Source organism: Cupressus sempervirens, chromosome 5, assembly GCF_028749045.1.
Source record: "Cupressus sempervirens isolate cs-2001-9-10 chromosome 5, ASM2874904v1, whole genome shotgun sequence".
Taxonomy (NCBI): domain Eukaryota; kingdom Viridiplantae; phylum Streptophyta; class Pinopsida; order Cupressales; family Cupressaceae; genus Cupressus; species Cupressus sempervirens.
This window is the reverse complement of record NC_143122.1, coordinates 521,975,440-521,999,987: the sequence shown is the minus strand read 5'-3', so window position 1 is coordinate 521,999,987 and position 24,548 is coordinate 521,975,440. Positions and strand designations below refer to the sequence as shown.

Genomic DNA, 24,548 nt, shown 5'->3' with positions numbered 1-24,548 from the left:
TAACAAGATTTATAGAATACTATCAACAGTATCATGTAAAATCATTCAAACCCAAATTTAATGGAATCTTGGAAAAATAAAAAAAAGATAAGCATTCGATAAGAGATGTTTATAGAGAGAGACAAAAGTACAAAGAATCTATAAAAAAAGAAAATGTATTGACCAAAAGACTAGGAATATCAAAACATAGAAAATATAAGGCAATAACAATGACAAGTTACCTTTCTTGCATAGTTGCACCAGATAGAACCCTGCCATATGCCTTGTTTACAGTTCTCCTATTTCTTTTCAGCCTATAAAGTATCAATCCATCAACAACAAAGATGAAGACTATTAGTTTGTGGTGCAAGTAAAACACTAATGAAGTGAATGATGAGGAAGTGCCCTCTCCATAGCCCTTACAACCACAATGTTGACCTCATGGAGATTAGAAATAAATCATGAAACTATGATGCACAAATGCAATGAGGATATGCCATGTAGAATGACCAAAAAATGTAGAAGAAAACAATATCAATCAAATGCCACAATAAGAAACCCTTGCACCATGCTCTAGCTCCAGCTCCTTTGCGTGCTCCATCAAACAATGAAATAGAAATTTTGAAATGTCAACCAACACAGGCTTAGATTTAAAAAAAGGAGAAAATTTTCCTTCTATAATCCAACCAACCTAAACATTTTTAATTGATGGTCAAAATATTTGGTAGAAAAATGAGATCAAATGTAGTAGGAATATGACAACTTTGATATTCTAAGTGATGAACAAGTGTAGGAGGGCTTGAAGGCATTATCCAACTAGCCAATATTTCCACAACTATATTGCAATGGTGAGCTTCTTGGATGCTATGATATCACCCTTGAACTATGTGAAAGTGGGGAACTAAAACAAATATTTAAAGACCATGGCTTGCTCTTAACCACTCATGAGTCTATGAATTAATTGCAAAAGCTACTTCTACTAAACCCAAACTTGATACTGCTATCTCAGAGTCTGATAATGGTGGTATAGTGGACTCAACTGGTATAAGTGAGTCATTAAGTTCTCAGCTAGCGAACATCATTAATTCCAACCCAATCATGTTATTTATAAATGGCACTCCTGAAGAACTATGTTGTGGTTTTAGTCAAAAGTCAATTGAAATTCTTAGAGAGGAAGGGCTAGAATTTGGGAGCTTCAACATTCTAACTGATGAAGAGGTAAGGAAAAGTCTTAAAAATATTCTAACTGGTCTAGCTATCCATAGTTGTACATACAAGGTGAGCTTATTGGTGGATCATATATCATAATAGAAATGCACAAAATTGGAGAGTTGAAATATATTGCCTCAAAAAAAGGAGTGCTACCTAAAGAGTCACCCAATGATTAATTGAAAAAACTAGTTAATTCTTCTCTCCTCATGCTCTTTATGAAGGCACACTTGATGCCCCTTGATGTGGCTTCATCTCAAAGGTTGTAAATACTTGGAATGAAGAGGGTTTAGACTTTGGTCATTTTGACATTTTGAGTGATGAAGAAGTTAGAGAAGGTGTGAAGACTTGTTCTAATTAGCCAACATTTCCATAGTTATATCACAAAGGTGAGCTTATTGGGGAATGTGACATTGTTTTGGAAATGCATAAGGAAGGAGAGCTAAAGTCATCCTTGATAGAATAGAACAAATATGTAGAAGGGGATAAATGTTCAAAACACAAGCTTTCTAGTTGACTTTTGCCTTTTTGTTACTATTGTATGGCTTCAACCTTTATTAGGTTTGCCACAGAGAGAGTAGGATTTTGTGAATGGTGACTGAAGTTTTTGAACTGTTAAAGGAAGTGTATACTATTTAACTCATCTCAACAACTTCTGCAACTCTTTGTTGCATCTATAATGCTAAAAATTGGTAACTTATGTGCAAATGAAGACATTAATTTTGTTTTCTTTACATTTTGACTCATAAGACCTTATTTTTGACTATGTAGCTTTTGAGTTGCTTCTGTTTTATTAATTGGGGCTCCTTTCAATATTGATTTTCATATTTCATGGCTAATATGGTAGATGCTATTATGGGGATTCTTGAGCAATTAACATGCAAATTTTATTAATATATTGTCTCATGTCTTCTTATTGTTGAGCTTGGAATTGTTGATACTTGTGTTTGTGAGTGTTTCTTTCCTTGGAATTAAATGGAAGGAGCATGCTTCCATATGTGTTTCTACTTGGTCCAATACTTACTACAATAATTAAAGGAAGACAATTTTTTGTATGAACTATTGTTTATTGCATGCCCAATATGTAGCAAAGATACTGAATTAGATTTGGTAAGTTTGATGTTTATTGTTTTGTACACACTACAAGATATGTGACTTGCACTAAAATCAATCGAGCACACCTAGTTCCAAGACCGTATGAAGACTGCACTATGAGGGTAGATGTGAATGCTAAAGATTGTGGTGTAAAAATATTGATAGGAACAAAAAATGTTTAACATGCCCACAAAAATACGTAAAATATAGTAAAACATGGGCTTTGTTGAATAGCATTTTAACTAGTCAAACATTAATATTTTACAACTGCATGCATAATAGTTTTTTTGTCAACACATCTAATACTAGTAATCTAGCAATAGACCCTGAATTGGAGGAGACATCAAATTTGAAAAAAATAGTTCATTAAAAGTGGATCAAAATTGCAACTAGTTGCAACAAGGCTCGATACAACACCTACAGATGCTCCACGAATGACCATCTCTGATATTCAAGAAAAGAATCAAGTTATAAATGAAATCTTCAAGTGCATGTTGAGCAACAACATTACACATAAAAAGAGACAAGATATCTTACTTGATATGCCCCACTCAAATAGATGGACGAGAATTTAAAAAAGCCTTGACTCAAGATAATGAGGGAAAATAGTTTTGTTCAATGTGATGAAAATATCTGCAAAATATTTTGTACACAATACAATTTTCCCATGATCCAAATAAAGAGAGTGGATAGATTATAAAAGATGTAGTTAATAAACAATATGTTCTCACCTTATCATGCATCTTGAAATTGATAATATAAACACATTCTGCTGAAAGAGCACACTATTGCAAAACCAGAATTAAAAAAAAAAAAGTAATCATAAAAAGAGAAACAATTACATGGAAGATGAACACCCAGGGAGAAAATTCTTCTTATAAGGCTAACAAAACATTCTCAATTATTAGGAATGCCTGAATTCTTGAGGCAAACATTTGCTAAAATTTTTGTCTTGATCATAACAACGAGAATTATCCATTTCTTCTTCAAAAATTCTATCATGAATTATTCATTTATTTCTCAGAAATTCTATCTTTGAATTATCCATTAATTGTTTGTAAGATTATCCTTGAAATTTTGCAAGTATCCCATGCCAACAAAGAGAAAACTGATACAATAAAATCCAAAATTTAAATTAAACACTTTGGCTAAATCCGTGATTCACATTAGACATAGATCTATCTATTTTAAATCCCCACAAAAATTAATAGTAACAGATGAATCAAAGAAATGATCAAATTAATCTATATCATTTTTCTTCTAACTAAAGAGATAATGAAAACCTACAAACATAGGGAAAATGAACAAAGATTCTCCAATGAATAAAATAATGTTGAGCATACCAAAAGGGATATTGCTCACCCTAAACTATTGGTGTCAATGCTAGAAGAATGATCTCATAGCTGTGGATAATGAAGGGTTGGAAGCCATAAAATGTTTCAGAGAAACATTCTCTAGTTTTTATTGCATCATCCAAGCAGAGGTAATAATTTATTTTGATGGCATATCAAATGATTTGTGTGTAATCTGCAAGAGAATCTCTAGAGAAGTCAAAGAACCTAAAACCATGCCTAAACTCAGTGTATGCAGTTGGATCTACACAAAGTCAAAATGAGAAAAGCCCACCCGACGCGCGAATGAATACCAATTTTGTTTTTGCCCATGCTCATACCTTTATTACCTACAAATGAATGAAATTTTTTCTATTTTACCCACAAATGAATGAAACATTTTCTTTTTTTGTTATAACATTCAGTTGGTCAAAATTCAACTTGGGAAAACATAGGTTGGTCAAAATTTTGACCAAATTGGGCATAGAATTTTTATTTTTGACCAACACAAGAATGAAAACAAAAAAAAGAAGGAATCATAGCTTTGGTCAAAAATTTTGGTAGAAAAACAAGTGCAAATGTACTAGTGTCTAACACAAAATATAAATCTAGTACATAATAAATCTTGTCTCTAGGGTGGGCCCTACTAGTTTTAACTAAGGAAACCCCTTCCCATCCCCATCAAAAATAACAACAACAAAAAACCATTTTTATTTTAGATTATATTTCTTGGAAAGGTGAACAGGTTGTAGATTCAGATACCCTTTTCATCATTATCCAAAATTGTAATATAAGAATTGGATTAAGACATATCAAGGACACATTACTCCACAACTTTAGAAGAAAGTTGATCTTATGCAAAAGTTCAACTTGCTTCAAGAGAAAGTCATCCCTACTTAGAAAATTTGAACTTGCTATATTGTAGAATGATTTTTAGGTTTTGCAAATCTTGTAGTTTAAGGCTGAGATGTGACATGGTTTACCCATTTTGAACAACACAACAAGTAGAAAATCAGATCCAAATGTGAGTCTTCTAGTTACCTTCTTTATTTCAATATATCTATTTATTACATCTAGTATCTTATTTCTGATCACTTGCTACATTATGGTTTTAATGATTTGACATTCTTTCTCCAAATCTATAACCATTAGATCTTTGCTTATTTTAGTGCTCTTTTATCATTTGGTTGACCCTAATCTTCCTAGATCTAGTAATGTTAGAGTTGGAATTGAAAGGACCAATCTCCTTAACTTCCCTTTAAGGTACACGATTGTCAATCCCCTAAAATGTGAAGTAATTAAGACCTATTCCAATTGCTTCCCATTTTAACTTGTGTAGTAATCTATTCACTTAAGACTAATAGTGATATTATAAATAAGCTACAATATAAGTAGTTCTAAGGGTAGATGGATAAAGTGATTTATCTTTAGGTGTAAAAGAACATGTAATTTAAGGAGAAATAGAAGGATGTAAATTGTGTATTAGAGAGTGAGAGATGTTTGTGGGAGGTGGTGGAGAAGATGGATTGTCTAAGAATTATTTAACATTAGGGTCACGGATTAGTTGTTGGAAGGTGGAAAAGGGATTAGGGGATTGATCATGAGTAGGTGACATAAGATTAGGTATAGGATTGAAATAATCATTAATAGAATCTCTAATATCATGTAAAAGATGAAAAATCAAACTAGATGAAATTCTAATGATGGCTTTGAAATATGCTTAACTAGGAAACCTCAAATTACTACTTAACCTCATAATACCATATGCAAGAAAATCATGTAAAGACATGAACACCATGAAATGAAACAAACTTACATAAACATGATAATCACAATAAAGAGATGCAAGAGAAAAAGTAATCATAGATATGATTATGTACCAAACTACTCCAGAGAAAGGGATTGTCGCATAACAAGATCAATAATAATAGATATAAATATGTAGAAAAATCTATGTAAAAAATCAAGCAAAGTATGTAATGCATCAGGTTCAAAACAATATTTAGTGGGGAATAGAAGTACTCAATAAGATATGTGTATCAAAAGACACAAATATAAGAGGGTAAAAAGAAAAAGAGGGCTTCTAAACATAACCCTCAATATACCTCAAGTTTGATTAGAAAGACCCAAAATATGAAGGGATAAACCCAAATTATAATAAAGATAGATGCAAAAACAAGTTTCTTTCATGCCATATTAATTAACTTTAGATGTTTTATGTGATGGTACATTGATTAATTTGAATGTACAACCCTAATTATGAAAGAAAATATATATAAAATGTAAATGGATAATAAGACAAAAGTAAATTACTATATGAATATAAAGAGGAAGAAACTTTTAAGCACTAAAATTTGAATTATGGAAGCAGTGGTGATAGAATAGAAACTAGATCTAGCATCAGGAAGCTGAGAAAAACAAAAACTAGAAAGAGATATGTCCCATGAATTCATATTACTGTACACACCCAAAAATGGATAGACTTGCAAGTTTGCATTTAATGCACTAATTATTCTTCTATTAATTAAAGGTTCTTAAATATTAAATAATCATCTTTATTTCTCTATTATCAAATCTTTCCATAATTTAATCATTCCCTAATTTTAATTAAATAATTAAGTTTATTTAATTATTTAACCTTTAATTAATTGATCATTATCAGTTAATTAAATTTAATTTCCCATTATTTAAATAATAATAATTAATTATTTAAATTAACTGATTTATTCCTCTTTATTAAATTAAATTCTAAATTTGATTTAATTTTATCTTCAGTTCACATCAATTTTAATTTTTGATTAATTTCATTTAATTTCATCTTTCAAATTTAATTGAAGTTTTACTTTAATTAAGTCTTCTAGAATTAGAAAAACCAATTTTATAAGGTATTATAAAATTTAAAAACTAGAAAATCTTCATAAACTAAAAAATCTTTTTTTTTGAAATCCAAAATCAGAAATGATTTCAAAGTTTGCATTTTCAATTTTTGGAAACTTTATCTCTCCAAAATTGAAAATATCTCAAATTTGATCCTTTGTCTTTTTCAACTTAAAATTGGGAAACTTTCCAATTATCTCTCTAGTCAGTTTCATCCTTGTCCATTGGTCATGATTTTCCCAAATCAATCTCAACTATTTATGAATTTTTAGAAAATCTATATAAACAAACCTCCTATCTCTCAAATTGATGAATCAATCACTTTTGTATTGAACCTCTATCAATTTATTATCATTTTACTATCATTTGAAATCATATCATTATATCATATTTCTTAGAGTTTGGAGTCAAGGTATTGTCTAATTCACAACTGAGTGCAATCCCTCATGCAAACAAATAAAAGCAACAAAAGCTTTAAGCAATCATTCAGTTTACATATTTGATAGTTTGTTTGTTTTTGATTGATTAGGCTTATTATTTTGTTGTTTGTCAGGGTTGAATGAATTGATTAGTTTAGAATTTTGAATAAATTGGTGCCACTAACCAATTTCTTCGAGTCTTGTAGATTTCCCCTATGACAAATGGTGAAATTGAGTCCACTTTCTATCAATGGGGCAAGTTGGGGCATAACCTAATACAAAATTCTTTGATACAATGCTCATAATCACATTATATCAAATAGGGGCAAATGTAGACACCCAAAAATGGATAGACTTACGAGTTTACATTTAATGCACTAATTATTCTTGTATTAGCTAAAGGTTCTTAAATTGTTAATTAATCATCTTTATTCCTCTACTATCATTTTTTTCCATCATTTAATCGTTCCCTAATTTTAATTAAATAATTAAGCTTATTTAATTTTTTAACCTTTAATTAATTGATCATTATTAGTTAATTAAATTCAACTTCACATAATTCAAAAAATAATTATCGATTATTTAAATTAACTTATTTATTCCTCTTTATTAAATGAAATTTAAAATTTAATTTAATTTTATCTTCATTTCACATCAATTTTAATTTCTGATTAATTTCATTTAATTTCTTTGTAAGGTTAAATGAATTGATTACTTTAGCATTTTGAATAAATCAGTGCTACTAACTAGTTTCTCTAAGTCTTGCAGATTTCCCCTATGATAAATGCTGAAATGTGTCTCTTCTATCACTGGGGCAAGCTAGGGCAGAACCTAATATGAAATTATTTGATACAATGCTCATATTCACATTATATCAAATAGGGGCAAAAGTAAACACTGAAAAATGGACAAACTTGCAAGTTTACATTTAACGCACTAATTATTCTTCTTTTAATTAAGGTTTCTTAAATCATTAATTAATCATCTTTATTTCTCTATTATCAAATTTTTCCATCATTTAATCATTCCTTAATTTTAATTAAATAATTAAGTTTATTTAATCATTTAACCTTTAATTAATTGATCATTATCAATTATTTAAATTCAATTTCCCATAATTTAAAAAATAATTATTGATTATTTAATTTACAAATTTAAAAACTCTTTATTAAATTAAATTCAAAATTTAATTTAATTTTATCTTCATTTCACATCAATTTTAATTTTTGATTAATTTCATTTAATTTCTTTGTAGGGTTGAATGAATTGATTAGTTTAACATTTTGAATAAATTAGTGCTACTAACAATTTCTCTGAGTCTTGAAGATTTCCCCTATGACAAATGGTGAAATGTAGTCCACTTTTTATCACTGGGGCAAGTTGGGGAAGAACCTAAAATGAAATTCTTTGATACAACACTTGTAATCGCATGTTGAGCAAGCTAGAATACTACATAAGCTAACCTATAGATGTCGAGTACAATGTATGTGCTGAGCCATAATCCTTATAGGTGTCAAGTTACCTCTAGTGCCAAGCAAACTACTTCAGGTGCTGAGCGTATAAAAAATTGGTTCAATATAAGACTAGTAAGAACATTTTTAAATGATATCCTACTATGCCATTTAATTCTATTTCATTAATAGTAGTATGGTTAGAAACTCAATGAAATTATGTATTATTGATAGTCATGGAAAAAGCCTCCTATTGATATTGTGGTAAATGACTTGGGACCAAAATAGTAGAGATTGTAATTATATTATATTTCATTATACTTTTGTTGTAAAGATTCTCAAAGCAATCAAAATTAAGGTGGAAATAATTCCTTCCAAAACCACTATAATATAATCCAAAGAAAGGGAATACTCATAAATAAATAAAAATTTCCTTAAGAGAAATGGCTCTCTCATTAGGGTCTAGGGAGGTAGATAGACTCCGCATTAACTACCATTTTTTGTGTCATTTATAGGATCACCTTGTTAGGATTTATTTGGCAAATTATGATGTGGTTCAAAAAGGAAGTAAACATACTAAGGAGATGATAGTCTTACTCCATGTGGTTCAGTATGTAGGATTTATTTGTTCTATTTTTCTTGAGAAGGTATGAGATTGTTAGAAGAAAAAATATTGGTTGAATGATGATAGCAGGAGGAAATATGACCTCGAGGCTCATATTGACTCTTTTATAAGATAATTGAAACATCAATTTGACATTAAAAAGGGTATTTCCCATAGTTGCATGGATTCTTAGGACATTATACATAATTTGAAGAAATGAAATATATTGAAGTTGGAAGAGGAGATGCTAATGAAAGGACAATTGTGTTCACATTATAATTAGATTTGTAAGATAATGAGGATGGAATTATGTATCAAATATTTCAAAAATAAAATAAAAATTCTATAGAAAGTTTTCCATGAGATGTTAAGTCTCCTCTTAAAAATCTATCATTCATTATTTAGACTCAAATAGTATTGTAATTTCCTTACTTCTAAAGAAGTAGAAATAAGTTGAGGTGATTCATATTGCAACATATGAAGAGTAAAAAGGAGAGTGAGATAGTGTCAAATTTCCAAACATACTAAAGTAATTTGGTCAATGAAATGAAAGTGAATTGTCTCTATTCTATACTAATATTTCAAGAATAAACACATGGGTATAATGTTGAACTTCTTATTGAAGAAGAACCAATTGACCTCAGGTATTGAAATGGAGGCCATTTCCACTAGATTTATTAAAGATAAAAAATTCATTCGTACACTATAATTTAAAGATTTATGGATTCGAATGAAGATGAAATAATTCAAAGAAGAGAAACAAATCAAAACCAATGGGATTTGACAAATCCCAACATGAGGAAATTCTTAATCAACCTCTCAAAGAAATAAATTTTAATTATGTGAATTATACTTTGGATGAACTAAAAGAAATGATGAAAAAAGAGACAAGTTATGCATTCTTGGTTTATATGTTTAACACATCTTTATTACTTGATCAAATTAGCAAATTTAGGATAATGTAAGGTCCCGACCAAGTAAGGACTAGAAGGATCATTAATTTGTCTACAATATAATTTGATTAGAAGTAAATATTAATTTTTTCATTAGAGAATTATATGGCTTATGCAATAACATGATTAGGGAGGATCCTTATGTGACTTGCTATAATTAGTATTGTTTAAATAAGATTGACTTATCATTTGTAACCATCTGAATATTAGGTGCAAATGTGTATGCGATACATTGCATAGTAGAATCTTGCTTATTTAATCAATGCGCAAAGTTAGACTCAACTTATGATAAACTATAAATTTTGTTCATACAATTGACACTGATTACAAATAGAAATGGTTAGACCTCTTTACATATGATATGATAGTTTAGATAGTTTATGAGACTGGTAGCATTAGAACTAATTCACACTATGATGAGTTCTCTAATTTATATTAACATCTTGATTAGCTAATGTGAGTTACCATATGGATAAATACCTTATATTGTTCATCTTATCTCATCATGATAATTAGATCATTTTAATAATTGAAATTATGGCCAATTGAATTGAATAGATATTGTGTTGTAGCGAATACATTCTACATAAGGTGACTGTGAAAATGGAAATCAAGTTTGAGTTATGTGATTATTGTTTTGAAGTAAATTATGTATCATTTAATTCTAAATAAAGAAGTATGAAAATGAATAAAATATAGATAACACAATCAATACTAGTGATATTTGTTATGTTATTCTAAGAGATGTTATGATTTGAATCCTATAATTAGTGAGAGTAAATACTTATGCTTGATGAATTTGATTAATGTATGTGTAAGGTGTAAGGTGCTTTGATACATATGCCATGAATTATTAATGTGGTTATTATTCTTGAAATTTTTTTAGTGAGAGTAGTTAAAGTAGAAAGAATGATACTTATTTGTAAATGAATTTCATATGCAAATGATTTTGAAGAAATGATGTTGGAATATGATATTGATCTAATGGGTTGAGCTATGGTTAATTCAGGTATATGTATTAATGTTTATAGTCTTATATTTATATGTTTGAGTTACTGATGTTAAATTTGAATTTGTGCAGCGGATGATTATGAAGGCCTAATTGGATGATTATGAAGACCTTCGAGAAAACTATGCCAACTCTTGTACAACAATCAAAGTTGACCTCAATGCAAACTTTTTGTAAAATTGAATATGAACTAAAGTTGGACTTTAGAGGCATTAAAATGGACCCTAGAGTGCATTTTGGGTTAAAATAACCTAACCCACTTATACTACCTAGGGTTGGGGGTTAGTTGAGGGTCAAATCATGGTTAAAACTTACATTATGACACCTCAAAAGGGCCCCACTTCAAATGTGACGAAAATAAATAGTGGGAGACAATGGGTTATGACACATTGATAAGAAAGCCACGTGCCTTCATTAAATGGGGGAGGGTTTTGGAAGAAGAGGGAGGAAGATTTTGGAGGATTGACCATTCACCATTGTTGGAGATGAAAAGGGAAGCTATATGTAGAATAGGAGGATGGAGAAGGGGGAAGAGGATGGTAGAACCAATATGAGGAGAAGAAGATCAAGGGGGAACTTGAGAGAGAGATGAGTCTTTCTATCCCTTTTCTTTTGTAGTATTTTTTTTTGAGTTGGATTCATGTAAGTCTGAAATGTGTAACAAGTGTAGTTAAAAATTTTGTTCTTGTATTAGGAACTCACTCATATGATAACATTTATGATCCTTAGATGTAGTGAGTTCTTGCTCGGGGGTATGGCTAGGGCACTAGAGGCCTCATGATGCCATTAATTGGTAGGGTGGAAAACAAGCATTGTTTGAGTATTTGTAGTTTTCTTTATTGTATCTTGCAAAGAAATGTAAATGAAACTTATAAAAGCTAAGTCTTGTTATTTGTTTTAAGCTTGTGTATATGACTCTATGCAAAAGGGAAGTTTGTGATCTTACATTTGTGATGTATGAAAAGTTTCCCATTTGAATATATGAAAACAAGAGAAAAAAAGAAGAAGGTAGTTCTATATCTTATTAAGATTTGTATTTGAAAGACTTTATAATGGAAATCTAAATCTAATGCTCTTTCGAGTTGAAATAAATTAGTTAATAAAAGTTTTGTTTCCTTATAGTGTAGATCTGAAATTTGTAGTAGAAAATAGTTATCTAAATCATGCATTCCTTTAAAAAGAATCTATGTTTTATTCTAGGTAAGAAAATATGGGCATGATAGATAATCTTGCATTTATCAAAGAATTTAATACAATAACTCTAACACTAAAACTTTGGCTCTATGGATATATTTTAAGGGTCCTCATTAACCAAAATGATTTGATATTGTTAAAGGAGACAATGATACTTTAATAGTGCGAACAATGGAAGATACCAAGTCAAACATATGCAAGAAACTTTTGAATAGGCACAAGCTAGACAAGTGGAGATGAATAACATTAAAAATAAATTATTTCCACATAATGCTTCCTTTAGTAAACAAGTACAAGAATTAAAAGGTAACAAATAGATAAAATCTCTAATATTACATAAGGACTCCCCTTCTATGTCTAGAGTATCAAAAGAAAAGACTAATAAGTTTCTGGAATAAAGGGTTTAATGAGAAATTCCTAAACAAGTATTGAATAATTTTGATTGAGCAATATAATACATAGTTGACTTGGTAATTAGTAAGTGTTATAATGCATTAGAAATGTTGGAAACATTTTCTAAGCATAAGCCATAATTTGATGAGATTTCTAGAAGATGGTATACATTAGACTTTGATCTTATTAAAATTTATGAAATGCCTCAAAGAGATAATGATGCACCCATTGAAACTAAATAAATAGAGGAGAAAATTAATGCTCCCATAAATTAATAAAAGTGAAATTGTCTTCTTTTCACACTATTAAGCATTGGACAATCCTAGATTTCATTGATATAGAAGACTATGCAAAGGGATTGGAAAGTTGAAGATAGAATATAGGGATACAGTCTCAAAATTTACATTTCATTTATAATAAGATTTTTAAAAAAAAAATTCTATCTTTGGATAGGGTGATTATGCTAGAAAAAAGGTTTTCAAAATCCATGCTTTAAGTTTGAGAAATTAAAGGTTAATGGTTAAGATTATTTGCTCAATATGTTAGATGTTCTAAATTTTAGTAGCATACTCATGCCCAAATTTTAAAAGGATCGAAGGAATACTTGAAATCTGAAAAAATGCCTTCTAATTAGAACGAAAAAAAATATGATCAAGGAATAGGAACCAATTTTTGAACAATTGAAATGGAGCCTAGATCCATTTGTTCTTTGTTAAGAAAAATGTTTTCAAAAGACTTTTTTGTTATCCTTTTGATGAATTGTTTTTTAATTTTTTATTAAATTAGGTTATTTAGTTATGCAACATAGAAACCAAGACTATATTTTCAGAAAGTTAGATAAAATAATAGCACAAAAAAGAAGAAGAAATGACTTATATACATTGTGTTAAAGTTTTTTGAAGGAATAAAAATATCATTTTTTATTTTCTAAACTTTTAGTATGATTTTATTATCTTACTAAATTAGTACCTTGTGATTATGGATTGAAAGAATCAATTGCCATTTTTAAAACTTGTGCAAAGATATTATTTTTCTGTCATACTGATTTGAATATCAAGAAACATTTGTGAAAGTGTTTTCCTTATGTTTCCTATCTAAATGGAATTCTAAAAGAGAAGTTAAAATCAATTAGATTTATTGGTTTGTTGTGTACTTGATCACTTTGCATCAATAGGATTGAATAGTAGACTGTTTATCTAAAGTATAAAATACAATATCACAAAGAAGTACATGAAGATTTGATAAGGAATGAATCTACGCCCAATAAAAATAAGGGACTTTTCTTAATTCCTTGAAAAATGGATGATTTTTAATAAGATTGATTTTACATCCATTTGAAGCAAGTTCATCATAAGATAGAGGAAGTACAAGCATAAATAGAATTGAATCAAATAAGTGTAGAGGTAAATAATTTATAGAAGAAAAGATAGAATAAAAATTATCATTAAATCAACAAAAATAAAAAAATTATTCTAAGACCATTACAATTTGAAGTAAGGCTCCGTTTGGTTGCTGGAAGATGAGGGCCAAAACCGGGTTATCAGAGGCAAAACTAGGTTTTGCAAAAAAACTTTGGTGTTTGGTTGGTTAAAATTATAACCTGGTTTTCAATTTCATCTTCCAATTTTGGTCAAAAATTGGAAGAAGTTTCTTCCAACAAAAAGGTGGAATTCGAAATTAAAACCAGGTTTTGAATTTTATGACAATTTTTTTAATAATATTGTGGGATCCACAGTATATTCATCTTCCATGTCAACCAAACGGACCATTGGCTTTCCAAACCACAAAACCAAGTTTTCGAAAACCTGGTTATAAGATAACCTGGTTATGTCAAAAAATCATCTTCCCCAACCAAACGGGGCCTAAAGGTTAGATATAAAAGGAAGATCACAAATCAAATACTATAAAAATCTCTATCTTTGAAGGTATAGTAAGGAAGATCACAAATCAAATACTATAAAAATCTCTATCTTTGAAGGTATAGTTGTAGAATAGGTTTACCTACCTAGGTTTTGTAGAGCCTAAGTATAGGGGATTTCAATCTATTTTTATTGATCCTATTAGTTTTCCAAGTCATTTGAAGTGTTTAAAGAAAAACCCTAGAATAATTTGAGAGCTTTCCAATTGATTTATTTAGGAACCAAAGGATTTTGTGGATAGGATCAAATCTAATATTCTCTTTTAAAAATAAATAAATTATAATCTCATCTTCCTCCATTATTCTAGTTTTTTTTTTCTTCCAAGAATGTAAGTAGAAGTATTATTTAATTTTAAGTTGCACATAGGATACATTAATGTAGTAGTTAAACTATATGATTAGTTGATTAAATTAGCATGTACAATTATAACTGATAAAGTTATCTCTAAATTGGAACTCTTTCAATCATATAAGTTTAGTGCTTCAAAGAATTTTCAATTCATCTTTATAGATATCCTATAGTTATGTTTTTTTATTCATTTATCTCTTTCAAGGAAAGATTTTGATAAATTTTTTAGGTAACTATGATCTTTATTCTTGTATTCAAATCCATATAATTTCAAACTATCAAAATTACTTGAAGTTATTTTTCAATACACCAATGAGATTTGTAAAAATGTATTAAAAATATGGTGAGGATATTTATTAGTGTGAGGCATTAAAATCTAATAATCTACTTGTTTCATTTATTCATAAAATTTCTATTATGGTTTCATGTTTGACTTTGTGGCTCAAGATTAGGCATTAGACTATATAGAGCTTAAAATATCAGAAAGAAAAGAAATTCCAAATTCATTTTAGTTTCACGCTATTAGAAGTAGGTTTAGGTTATCTTTGATCTTAGTGACACAAATGCAATTGATATGATAATTGAAGATCATGAAATATAAACACTCGTGATTCATAAATATTAAAACTATGTACCACAATAAGTCTATATCTTGTTGTTCAGAGTAAATTTTTCACATATTTATATTTTATATTTTATTACCACATAGATAGTATTTTGTGCATTGGTTTGGAGCATCCATTTAAATTTTACATTTACCATGATTTAGTTTTAGCTTATGATGGAAGTCATTTGGATTTTCCTCCAAATCTTTTTTGTGTTTCCCCTCTTTACATTGTGAATGGATTTGTATTTTCTATTGGTGTGTTTCTTTTTTATCTTCTTGATAGATCCTTTTGTGTGGGATAAGTTTACGTCATTTCCAGCCATTATTCTAGTCTTTAAGGCTTAATGCTCTATTTTTGAGACCCTCTTTGATCTATGTTATGTTTATGATATTGTGGTAAATCATGTGAAAGATTTGTAATATTGGTGTAGGAGGATTCAGGGTCATAACTTTTGACTCAGATGTGGGTTTTGGCTGAAATTTTATAGGCATTTGTACAAAGAGTTATTTGGATTGCCAATTGAGCTTGCCTAATTAGGTGACTATTTTGACTTTTTTTTGGAAACCTGAAATTTCATCTTGGCATTTGAAATTGACTTTTTGTATTTTTTCTAGTTTTCTTAGAAAGTTGTTTTTGTAATAAATCTAAAATCATAGTTTTGATTTCATTGATTAGTTGGCAATTCCTCTTGCCTTAGTTGAGGGCTTTTCTTGGGAAAAATAAGGATTTGTAGGATGGGTTTTGAAAATTAGCAAACATGGCAAAAAAATTATTTTTCCTGAAAATCTATCAAATATGGTAATTTTTGAAATTGTAATAAGTAGGCATTTTCTTTCATTGTAGAGGCAGGGTAGATTTGGAAAAGTTTAATAAAGAATTCTAGCATTTTGAAACTTATGTGTTGTGTCATCTTCTAATTTATTGTTTGAAGGATTTGGGTTGGATCAGATATTTACTTTCTTCTTGGTGTAACCATTTAAATAAAAGTGTTTTATAATCTAAATGTCATGTATTATTTCCTTCTTTGATTGATTCTTTCACACACATGTCAAATATAGGCTACTTATCCTTATTCAATATTGGTATGTTTGAATGAAACCCAATTGGATATTAGGCCTGTGAAACTTGGAGCTAGGTTAACCATTGATGCATTAGCAATTTGATCCCAAAATTCTTATTAAATGTATATTAACTCTTCTTTGTCGATAATCACCAAAAACTATAATTTCATTCTAATAGTTCTAAAAGTTATCATCACCTTTTCTAAAAATCTAATAGAACTCATTAGTCATTCCATATTAGCTACACATCTTAGAAGTTAGATTTTAATTTATATATAATTTATAATGGAAAAACATTTCTCATTTAAAAGTTAAATATTATATATACTTCTACGTATTATAGCAAGATAATATGATTTTTTAAAACTATAGTTGTTTAAAGATAAGGGTATCATTTTTTGTTACTTAATAAACATACATATTAATTTCATTATTTATAATATCAACTTATACATATCCTCTCTAATGGATCTAAAAATATAATAGAATAGTTGTGTATGTTATGTAACTTTTATTAATCCTTGTTAAAATAATCTAATCATCTTTTTTCACATCTCTATCCAAACAAGTTCATTAAAAAAATATTAATCGTTTATATTTTCAATAATAAAAATTTTAAATACAAATTTCTATTCCATTTTATTTGTCATAACTTTCTTTGGTAGGTTTAATAATAATTAGAATAAATTGCTTATATTTTTGTCATGTTTATTAAGGTTCTATATTTAATAGTTAGATCCATAGTTCCATGATTTTATTTTAAAACTATTTATCAAAATATTTATCATAGTTCAAGATTGTCATTATTTATAGTTAAAATTGCAATAGGTCATATTGTTGTCTCTTTAGTGATTGAAATACAACAACTAGAGCATGATCATCTTATAGTAAGAAAATATCATTTAAAATTTAATAGAGATCTAAAATGTATTTATAATCTTAATTATACACAATATTTTAATTTGTTTTTAGTAAATTATTTTTTAATAGAAATCAATCTTAAAATTATATGATTGAATGATTTTTGCATTTACAAAATAGTAAATATAGACATTTTTATTGCCATGTTTGAGTAAGGAACAAGAAAATTGTTACAAAAAAAACTCAAAAGTTATTATTTATTACAATTGAGCTATTTTTTCTACTTGAAAATACTTTCATTAGAGGAATCATCACAAACAGTTGCAAGATTGGTAGATAGTTGTTGATTTTTCATTAAGGAAAAATTTGAAGTAGATAGAGACTTTCCTTTTAATGAAGTAAAGTGGGGTGAAGGTGGGGAAGGTATGAAATTTGGACGACAGTTTGACTTTGGTGACCTTCTCTTTGAATAGTCTTTTGGTGGTGAAATTGGAGATAAGTCATCAACTTCATTTTGTTGTTTTTTTTTTATGTCCATATTTATGTTGTAGCCACTGGATGAACTAGAATTAAGTTCATGAGAACTATATCTATTTGAACCTATCTCACTTGATGTACTTTGATATTTCTCCTGAAAATAAATAAGAACCAAATTAGATATGTTGAATAAAATTGTTCAAGATTAAAGACTATGATGAATTAATAAATTTAAATAAAATAATTAGAATGAATAATAATTTAGGTGAGATAATTTTAACATAAAATTAAATTAATAGTATATCTAAAATTATATGATAATAAACAAAATGTAGCATAAGTTCATACACTTAACTATACTAATCAAATAACATCTAGACTAGACCAAAAAAATACATAAACATAACATAAGCATGAAAAACTTAACAAACATTTCATTAAGTATGCTTCGATAAGTAGATTTGTCTAAGATGGAGAGATGTATCCATAACATTTTTTCAAACTTCATTGGTGGGTGATGATTTTTGTATTATAAGGACATGTTTCTACAATTTTGGTGTTCAAAGGGCATGGTAACAATATGAAAAAAGTGGATTAATTGTGAAATATTGAATTCTCAATGTATATGCCTAAGAAAGGGAAAATAGATGGTTAATATTGATTAATGAGGAAGGGCCAAGATGTCTCCAAGAAAAAGTACATGAATTGTATTTTCTCAAATATATAGATTATGATGTGTCCCACAACAAAAGAGGATGGGGGAATTCATAGTTAAATAGGGACATTTATCTAATTACATGAATTGTATTTTCTCAAATATATAGATTATGATGTGTCCCACAACAAAAGAGGATGGGGGAATTCATAGTTAAATAGGGACATTTATCTAATTACATGAGGATTAGTTTTTGTAAGTAGGTTGTTATGAGTTACAATTATTAATAGGGTTAGGGAATTAGGGTTAGGGGAGGGTTAATGTTGGAAGTCATATTCTTAATTCATTAAATAAGATTATTTAATCACAAGTGTGGGAATTGGGGATAAGTAAATTAATTTAAGTAGATAGATTTATTTACTTCAGTTAATAGAGGAAGAGGGACTCAATTAATTAAATGGTTGTAAATTTTCATTTGATTAATTGCACTTTACCTAATTACTTTAATTAATTAATGTAGAATGTTAATGTAAATAAACTAGATAATAATGTAATTAATTAATTAATTAACACACAGGAAAGAACTAAATTTAATTTAAAAAGTTAAGTCATTTAGGTGTCTAACAAAATAAACTAATATGATTCATAATTTCAAGGACTTCAATCAAAAGAATAAGTCACATTATACTAGAAGATCATAAAGAAGGTTTACAAATTGCACATTAAATTGTTATAAAAAGCTAAATTTTATTACTGCTATAGTGAAAAGTAATAGAAATTAATAAGGGTTTTTAAAATATGACAAAATAATAATAATTAAATTTAGACTTCTTAAATTTCCTAAATTAATTAAATAGAAATTATTTTATTAAAAAGAACCAAATAATTTATAACAACTTGTACTAAAATAATGTTAACCCATATAATAGGCAATTGGTTTATGAATAGATTCTAAATATAGTTTCATTGTGCTAGAATAATATAGTTATGCTTCTAAAATATTATTCTTATAAAGAATTTGATGATTGATTTTCCTTCTTATAAATGGGTCTATTAAATGCACCTATATGAAGGATCTTTTAGTTGTTTTAGGTTTAACTAATGTTAAAATGACCATTTTTAGTTATAGGTCAATAACATAAATATAGATGAACTTAATTATCATAAATTATATTTCAAAAAAATATTTGTTCTTAGCTCTTATGAACACATTTATCTCTATTGCAGGAGCCAAGACACAAAATACTATCTTAAAAAGAAATACATGGATTATCTCTAGAGAATAAAAAAGAAAGATTATAATTGAAATGATCATTATACAATGTCAATAATAATATATATTAATAAAGAATCTAAATTATTCTTATATTAAAGATAGGTTAAGAATGATCTAAAGTGGTTAACATAGAAAAATACATATACCATTGTTATATTGTTAATATATGTACATGGAAGAGGTGGATGAAACTTTCTAGGCATATATACTTTACAAGGCTTAGAGGAAGAACTTTCTAGAATAGATAGATCTAAAATAACTTAATCCACATATTAAGGACACTTTGTATAGGGTATTTTCTCAATAATTTAGTTCACCCTGAAATTACCAGTCATAAAATTGGTGCATAAGAACATCTTGTTCAAGTTACATTAATACTTCCAAATTGAAAATTGGGCATCCATCTCAAATAAAATAAAACTATGAAATTTTTCCATGGATCATCATCAACATCTTTGATAGTGCAATATAATCTATGAAAATTTACTTTGCATAATTTTTGGTGATTTTTTTGCGAAACCATATGGATAGTTGAATCACTAGAATCTATATTATTTTAATTATTTATATTATTATCTAGAAACAAATGGTTTTATGGATTTATCTATTTCTAATGAATAAAAAAACATGTATGAGATGGTTATTGATCTAGGAGCATCCTTGGTATAAGGGAAATCTTACTACATAACTCAAAAATATTTCTGATTTATCTTTCAGTGAGGGTTATCTGAATACAACATTATTATTTTTAGAGGCTCACTACTTGTAGTAACTTGGATTTTTGAGCTTAGAATGTTTTGATTTCATCCCTAGAGGCTCATTTTAGATATATTAGCCTATCAGTAAAGTCTTATTGCAATATCAAATCTATTTATGAAGTTATTAAAAAGAATTGGTATTAGTAGTAAGGTATAAATACTTTGAACTTAGTTTTAAAGGATTTAGAGGATCTTAAAAAGTGGCCAAAGCTTATCAAATCAGAACTTGCATGAGATAATTTCTATAGATCCAGTCTTAGCATTTGCAAAATGTGGTCATATTAATCAATCAGAGTAATTGGAAATGAGTTACAGTCTTTAGAAGTCACGTCACTTGAAATGGGCAAAATGAAATTTCTTCAAATTTTATTTTGAGCTCCAATTTTTTGGGACTTACTCTAATGTAAAATAATAATAATAATAATTTAGGTGTGTTCAACCTCATGGTCTAGGCTTAAATCTTTAAAACCTTCTTGGGCCATGGGAAATCACCTATATAAAGAAGGCTCATAGGGTTGTCTAGGATAGTTCTATGATGTTGATGATGGCTCTAGACTACAAAGTATTATAAGGAAAAATTAACATTTTTCTTTGAATGTTTTATTTCTAAAATCTTTAATTCTATACATTTGGAAATAATAAGAATCCCACCTTTTTTGATGCAACTTGATTTTATGTCTCTTTTATTGATGTTTTTGTCTTTAAAGGGAGTGCCCTTCATCAAGTGGTATCAATGTAGTCTTTTGTAAATGTTTAGAAATATTTATGAATGTGACAAAGTTTGTAGCAAGATTATGTTTGTGGGTTTGAGTGATAAGTGCAAAAATGCTTCCATGAAGGAACTATAGCACAAGAGTTGGAGGTGTGATAGAAGATTTTAGAGCCCACCAAAGACAAGTTCGAGAATCTCAAGAGGATTTTTGTAGAGGAATTAATATTGTAGTGAAAGATGAAAGTGAGGATGAGTTCAAAGAAAAAAGGCATGTTGAAAAGGAAGGAGAAAAAATGGCTAGGTATCCTAAGGGGAGTAGATTTTTCAAATCCATTTCCAAGATTGGAAAAAGAGCCAAGATTCAAATCCCCAAGTTTTTTGGAAATTGTAATTCTCAGAAGTCATTGATTGGATCAATGATCTAGAATAATATTTTGACTATAAAGAAATCAATAGCTTAAGGTGTTCAAACTTGTGAAGGAAAAACTAATAGGGCATACTTTTGGTGGTAGCAGATTCAGTTGGAATAAAATAGAAGAGGGCTTTAGAAAACCACAAGGTGGGATCAAATGACAGAGAAATCAAAGAGATAATTCATTTTTTTATTATGAGATTGACATGCTAAAAATCAATTCAGGAGTATATGAAATATTTTATAAATTCTTTATCAAAATTAATCATGTAAAATTTGATAAGGATAAAATTGCTCATTACCTTAATGGGTCAAGGCCAAGTGTCTAGAGGATTTGATTCTAGTTAGAATGACTAGTATTGAAGAGGCATACGAGTTTTCCTTAAGGGTGGAAGATAATTCAAACAAGAAATTTTAAATAAATAAAGATGAGAGACATCACAATGGAAGATCCAATAGATTATCTTACGGAGGCTGAAATGAAGATTAGAAAAAGAATGACAAGGCAAGAAACAATTAGATTTGAAGGGAAATAATTTCAATCATTTCCATGATTAAAATGTTCCAAACACTAGGAAGGATAGATAGGAGAGTTGAAGATCAGTAAAGACTTGTACATGTAGAAGAAAAATCTTAGTCTAAGAACTAAGAGTTGAGAAACCATTCTTAGTAGAAGAAATATAAGAAATTAAGAGAAAGAGTTAGATAGAAGGAGAGTTTGTTTTGTAATAGGTGCAAGTGTGAGGATAAGTTTTGAGATGTGATTATTGATAGTGGGAGAACTAACAATTTGGTGTTAAAGGAGATAGTAATAAAAAGATTGAGAGAGAAACACCTACATCCATGCTAGATTATGTGGATGTAGGATGACCACAAGGTCATTGTCAACAAATAGTGCTTTGTCATGCCTCTGACCTTACTCCTTCCTATTTCTCTTCATTTGCTTTAGTTTGTTGTTGTGATTCAAGTTCATTGCAAGGATATTATCAAACTTTGTTTATCAATTTGTTAAAATCAGATAGTTGAGTTTTAGTCTTGTGAAGATACAGTTATAGTGATCATTATCTGTTTATGTCAGTTTATTGTAATAAGGATTTGGCTATTTTGAACTAGCTGTTTATGTTGATTCATAGTGCATGTTTGAACTCGAAACTGATACTAATGTTTGAGTCAGATGGAAGTGAATATAATTTGATGTTAGTTGCATGACTATAGCATTGAAGTAATATGTAATTTGGCATAGTATTTCTAATTCGATTTATGTTAAGAATTAACTATATTCTTTTAAGATGAGCATAGATATTTTATAGAGTTTTGGCTATTAATATATTTATATGCAAGGTGTCTTTGACATTATCATTTGAGTTTATTAGGGACTTTTATACCCTAAGGGTGTCGACTTATGTGTAAATTCTTTGATGTCTTGAGGGGATATTAACCGCGGTTGACAATGTGTTAAAAACATATAGTATTCTTTCGACATTTGTGTTGAAGTTGTTTTATTAATATTACTTAGACCCAATTGGGTTTTGCGAGGTAAGGAAAGGATTGGCATTATGTTTTATCAGCCATTTGGTGGTGGCAATGAAGTAGTCAAGGTTACGGATCTGAGTTAGTTGCTATGATATTAAATGCATTTTTATGGAGGTTTTATGATTTTGGAGTGATGGTCAGCCAGTTCTTTGGGCATTGTGTGAGTTGCCAAGTCTTGGCTGGAATTAGGGTTGTTCTTTTCTGTTCTGGTAAACACCTGTGAGTTGCTGCTGGAGTCTCAGCATTATGGCTCAAGTGAAGAGGTTTTCTTTTGTACCTGGGCATGGTAGAATTTCTCTTCGAAAGTCATTGTTGCTTACCATTTGTTATTAGTTGAAGTTGCTCTTGAGGTTACAGGAGTTTGGCCAACTGGTAGTTTGGGTTGTTTGGATAGCGAACTTGGTTGCTGGGCATCGTTTTGAGATTTTGCATTTTCTGAGATTTTGAGGTAGGGGGCCTCTCTTAAACCCTATCCTACTTCTATTGTTATCATTAACTTTGAAATGGTTATGGATGATTGTTGTAAGTTGTTGTATGTCAATGTTAAACATCGACATCTAACTTTATGTGTATGCAAAAAAATTGGGATTTTGTTGCTAAGTTCTATATATACTCGGAACCAGGTGTGAGAATGTTGGAATACATTGTATATTTGTGTTGCATCTGGGTTTATTCTGTAATGTGGAAATGAGAATACTTTGTGGGTATCGGCTCTAGTAGAATCCGAACCCTGTGAGAATGAAGTTTTTGTAGTTTTATTTTTTTTTCTAAGTAAATAATACTTATGTGGGGCGTTCAACAGTTTGTGAGTGGACTTATGTTTTAGACTGGAAAATGATATATCGATTAAGTTCCTATTGGATTAAACTTGTGTAGAAAATGTTAAACTACGACTGTGTTTAAACCGTCGCTTGGTTAAATTTCATTGTGGCTGATTTATTAATGGTCTACAACAGTGCATTGAAAAGAGGAACTAGCATAAAAGATGACAACCTGCGGTTATAGTGACATCGACATTTTGTCAAATGGATGTCATGAAACTTAAATAGTATAATTTTGACTTAACATCGACATTGGTAGCAAGTTTTATTTTAGTTAACAACATTCAGTTGGTTACTGTTTAGTCTTTAAGTCAACATTTTTCTGAATAGTAACAAACATTAGGAAATTTGTTTGATTTAAAATGGGAAATGTTGTATTCAATTAAGTTTGATGTAACACGGTAGCATTCAGAATTAGAGTTAAACTTTGAATGTGGTTGTTAATTGATTATAAACAATGTGGCTGTTAATAAATTTTGAACAATTAAGAGATTACAACTGTATGTTTCTGTCAAGTGGTATATGATGTAATTTTGAATATGTTAGTCAAATCGAAAGGTTCATTTAGATGATTATAACTGCAAAATTATATA

The 24,548-nt window shown here is 28.8% G+C and overlaps 1 protein-coding gene and 1 pseudogene across 4 annotated transcripts in view; one reads left to right on the top strand and one right to left on the bottom strand.

The window, feature by feature from the left end:
• The window catches only part of LOC149556995 (putative serine/threonine-protein kinase At1g09600), a 289,816-nt gene that overhangs the window by 8,050 nt on the left and 257,218 nt on the right, over positions 1–24,548 (bottom strand). For 2 of the 4 annotated variants that reach the window (XM_089831639.1, XM_089831641.1), the window contains one exon: positions 17,489–17,942. In XM_089831639.1, the coding sequence (XP_089687765.1) occupies positions 17,592–17,942 (351 nt within the window). In that variant the 3' untranslated portion in view covers positions 17,489–17,591. Of the gene's footprint in view, positions 1–221; positions 294–17,488; positions 17,943–24,548 lie in introns of those variants that run through there. The other 2 variants (XM_089831643.1, XM_089831642.1) reach the window with 2 other exon arrangements.
• Positions 465–1,654, top strand: LOC149556996 (monothiol glutaredoxin-S17 pseudogene; annotated as a pseudogene).